Genomic DNA, 3,620 nt, shown 5'->3' with positions numbered 1-3,620 from the left:
ACATCAAAACACCTTAACTAATAGTTTAACTATTAGTTATTTTTAGTAAAATTAGTTAAAAGTTAGCTCGCTATTTATTATGTAGCTGACATTTTTTCGTCAACTAACTATTAATTCTAGTGCATTAAGCAGCCAACGTATATAGATGTTATCTGAATCCTGCGGAGTGCGGAGCTTGGCGACTTCTCTTTATTCAGTTCTTTGATCCGTTCTGTTTGGGGTGGAATTTGGAAACCAGACATGAGTGAGTGGAGCACTGGATAACTTTTTTTTGTACGTCCTCGTTCAATTCGATACGAACGGGGTTTCCAGACGGCCGTTTGTTTGTATGTTTGAGCTTTGCATGCAGAAGAGCACCATTGCACCAGGACAAATCGAAACACCGACAAAGTTTTGCATGCATGCCCCCCCCTCCCGAGATCTGTCTCCTGCTGCAACAAACAGAAACAGTCTTGACTGGCACTCTGGCAGTGCCAGATGTATATATATACACTACTGTAGGACTCATCTGCTGATAACTCTCGGCTATGGCTATGGCGATGCTTTGCTTAATTTTTTTTTCGCGTCCACTTGGTGAAAAAATAGGCTGGAGATGGGTTTCAGTCAGATTTGATTACGTGCCCACTGCATGCATGGTTCGCACGTTGATCTTTCTCCCTCAGTACGTCCAGCCTGGTTTTGTTAGGTCTGGTCTGTAAAAAAAAATATACTTGCGTTTGCGTACTGACTGATCTGGGCATCTGTGATTGAGAGCAAGATGCGACCGGAAGTTACAGAAAACAGTTGACATTTTAATTATGAATTCTGGATAGGGCACGCTGCTAGCTTTCTGACTTAGTGCTAGGCTGCTAGCCTTTGAACTCGTTGTCTGTTCTGCATGTGTGCAGTGCAGCTGTGAAGTTCAGTATCAGTGCAGCAACGTACGCTTCCTTTCTGATGCTCATTCTGTCGTGATAGATCTCCCGGAGTCGGGACCGATTTGTCGTAGCCGCACACGAGGCTGTCACAGTCACAGGTGGAGTGTGTTGGCGCTAGCACTCACTGATGCAATACAGCTCACATTTTTTTCCAGATATCATGAATAATGTCACATATTTCTGTAAGTAGGCGGCGGCTTCCCACCACACAGACACAGACGATGCATGCAAATAGAGCCCCCAGACTCATCTCTTCTCTCCGATCAGCAGCTGGTGTCGAGCATGGCCTCGTGGAAGGCGGCGACGCGGTCCGGGGTGACGCACTGCGTGATGAGCCGCGCCCCTGGCTTGTGGGCCCAGGGCTTCACGAGGATGCACGTGGCGATGTAGTCCAGGTTTGTCAGCGGCACGACGTGCGCGGGCGGGCCCCATCCGTAGTCCACCTCCGCGAAGCCGAGGCGCGTCCAGTCGGACACCAGCAGCGTGCGGTAGTCGGACGTGATCTGGTAGGGGTCGACGCCGCCGGCGCCCAGCTCCCCCGCCGCCCAGCGCGCGAACTCCGCGGGCATCCGGCGCTTCCCGTCCTTGATCATCCTCACCACCTCCGCGACCGAGGCGCCCGCCACCTTCCCCGCGGGCGCCGACACGCGCATGATGTAGTAGCAGTTGCCGTAGAACCCGGCGCCGCCCCGCGGGAGCGACGCGTGCAGCATGGGCCGCGCGTTCACGGCGAAGCAGAGGTGCACGGCGGAGTCCGGGTCGTCGAACCCGGCCGCGCGGGTGCGGCTCCGCCACGCCTTGGCGATCAGCACCTCGAACGCGGAGCACCACGCGGCGCCTCCGCCGCCGTGCGCGGCCGCGCTGTACTGCGCCTTGTAGTGGGCGACGTAGTCGGCGGAGATGTCGATGGCGAGGTACTCGAGCCGCCGCCGCTGGCTGCCGGGACCGGGAGCCGGGAGCCGCCCCACCAGCGCGGCCGCGGGGTCCGGGACGGCGTCGCGGCCCCACTGCGGCTCCACCGACGGCACCGCGAGCGCGAGGCCTTGGCCGGCGGCTCGCGCCAGCTCCCCGACCGCGGTCATGAACTGCGCGGCGCCCGGGCCGTCGGCCACGGCGTGGCTGAAGCGGAAGCCCACGACGAAGCCGCCGCACGCGAAGGCGGTGACCTGGACGAGCAGGACCAGCGCGCGCTCGTCCTCGCCGTCGCCGGCCGGGGTGGGCGGGAGGAGCTCGTCCTTGGGCACCATCAGCGGCGCCTCCAGGTAGTCCACGTCCTCCAGGGTGCAGGCGGCCTCGGCCTCCGTGAACCACACGCCGGCGTTGCTGCAGTCCACCGCCTGCTGCGCGCCGGACTCCGACAGCACCAGGCGGCCCGCCAGAGGGTAGTAGCGGACCAGCGCGCGCGCGAGCGCCCGCTCGATGGTCCTGGCCGGGCTGGCGGCGGCGTCAGTGCTGCCGGTCTTGGTGGCGGGCCGGTCGGGGGCCGCCTTGAACACGTGGAGCGACTCGATGAGCGCCATCTGCGTCGGGTAGCGGTCTAGCCAGGACAGGCGGAGCGGGCCGGTTGGCGTGGGCTCGGCCGGGACCACCCGGCGCGCCGCCAGCCGGTCGATGGACTTATTGGCCGCCGCCATGGATCGATGGATCAGGATCACGGGATGGAGCTGGGTGAGGAAAGGAGAAGGGAGCCTGCCAGGTAAGCAAACCGCCTGCCGCCTGCGCTTGGTTTGGTTGTTGGATTGACGACGGGAAGGAGAATGGTTGATGGCGTATTTATAGGCGTGTACGGTCGCGCGGGGGTATTGAGAAGACAATTCCCTGCGCGCGCTCCCCACCAGGCACGCGACGCATCACGCATTCCTCTGAAAGCGACGTCCCATCATGAGCATGTAGCACGAGGGATGAGCACGCTTGCATGCACTCCATCTCCATGCGACGCCTTCCTCCCTTCCGATGCTCCGATCAAGTACGCTAAGCTAGTGTGGAAACCACGCTCCCTCCCGTAGTTTCAGTCAGTCAGGCATACTACACGCGTATGCTTCCTCCAAGCAAGGCACGAAAGCTACGGAGCCCTGGAGACGAGACGAGACGACACGGTCCAAGCCACGGCGCGTACTGATTGGCGAAGCAGCGATCGATCGAGTGATCGATTGGTCAAAAAATACTCACCGTCGTCAGTCGTCACCACGGAGATAGAGGACGCGGGCGGGCGGGTTAATTAGCGAGACAGAGACTGGTGGTGCCGTCGTACGGGTTCGGTTGTTTGGCTGAATTAGCACGGAAAGCACACGTACGCTATGCGTGAGCGTTGTCGCCACTCGATAGGCCGGCGCTAGCAGTTATAGGTGTACATTTGGGACCGGTTTGATAGGCCGGCCCGAAGCACGGAAAAAAAGCACGGTCCAGACACGGTACGGTTTGAAATATTTTAGTGTCGGGCCGGTACGGCCCAATATATCAGGCCAGGTTTGTGCCGAGGTCGCGGCCCATGGGCGGGCACGGGCCCAATATATCAGACCGGGTTTGGGTCGAGGTCGCGGCCCATGGACGGGCACGAGCACGACCCGTTTAAGACAAGCACGAAATAGCCTATATAGAGGCATGAAAAGGCACATATCTCTACTATACGTAAAGCACCAATTTCAACGGTCATCCCGCGTCATCTTTTTTCAAATAACCCCTATTTTAAATTATCCCGCTGCA

The 3,620-nt window shown here is 59.0% G+C and overlaps 1 protein-coding gene across 1 annotated transcript; it reads right to left on the bottom strand.

Annotated features, from left to right (window-relative positions):
• Positions 1-1,038: 1,038 nt before the first annotated feature.
• On the bottom strand, positions 1,039-2,686 carry LOC103649670 (acyl transferase 7). Its single transcript, XM_008675406.4, has one exon. The coding sequence runs from the start codon at positions 2,549-2,551 to the stop codon at positions 1,181-1,183; it is 1,371 nt and encodes a 456-aa protein (XP_008673628.1). The 5' UTR covers positions 2,552-2,686; the 3' UTR covers positions 1,039-1,180.
• Positions 2,687-3,620: the final 934 nt, after the last annotated feature.

Source organism: Zea mays, chromosome 3, assembly GCF_902167145.1.
Source record: "Zea mays cultivar B73 chromosome 3, Zm-B73-REFERENCE-NAM-5.0, whole genome shotgun sequence".
NCBI lineage: Eukaryota > Viridiplantae > Streptophyta > Magnoliopsida > Poales > Poaceae > Zea > Zea mays.
The sequence above is the reverse complement of the archived record's forward strand: the minus strand, read 5'-3'. Positions and strand labels throughout refer to the sequence as shown.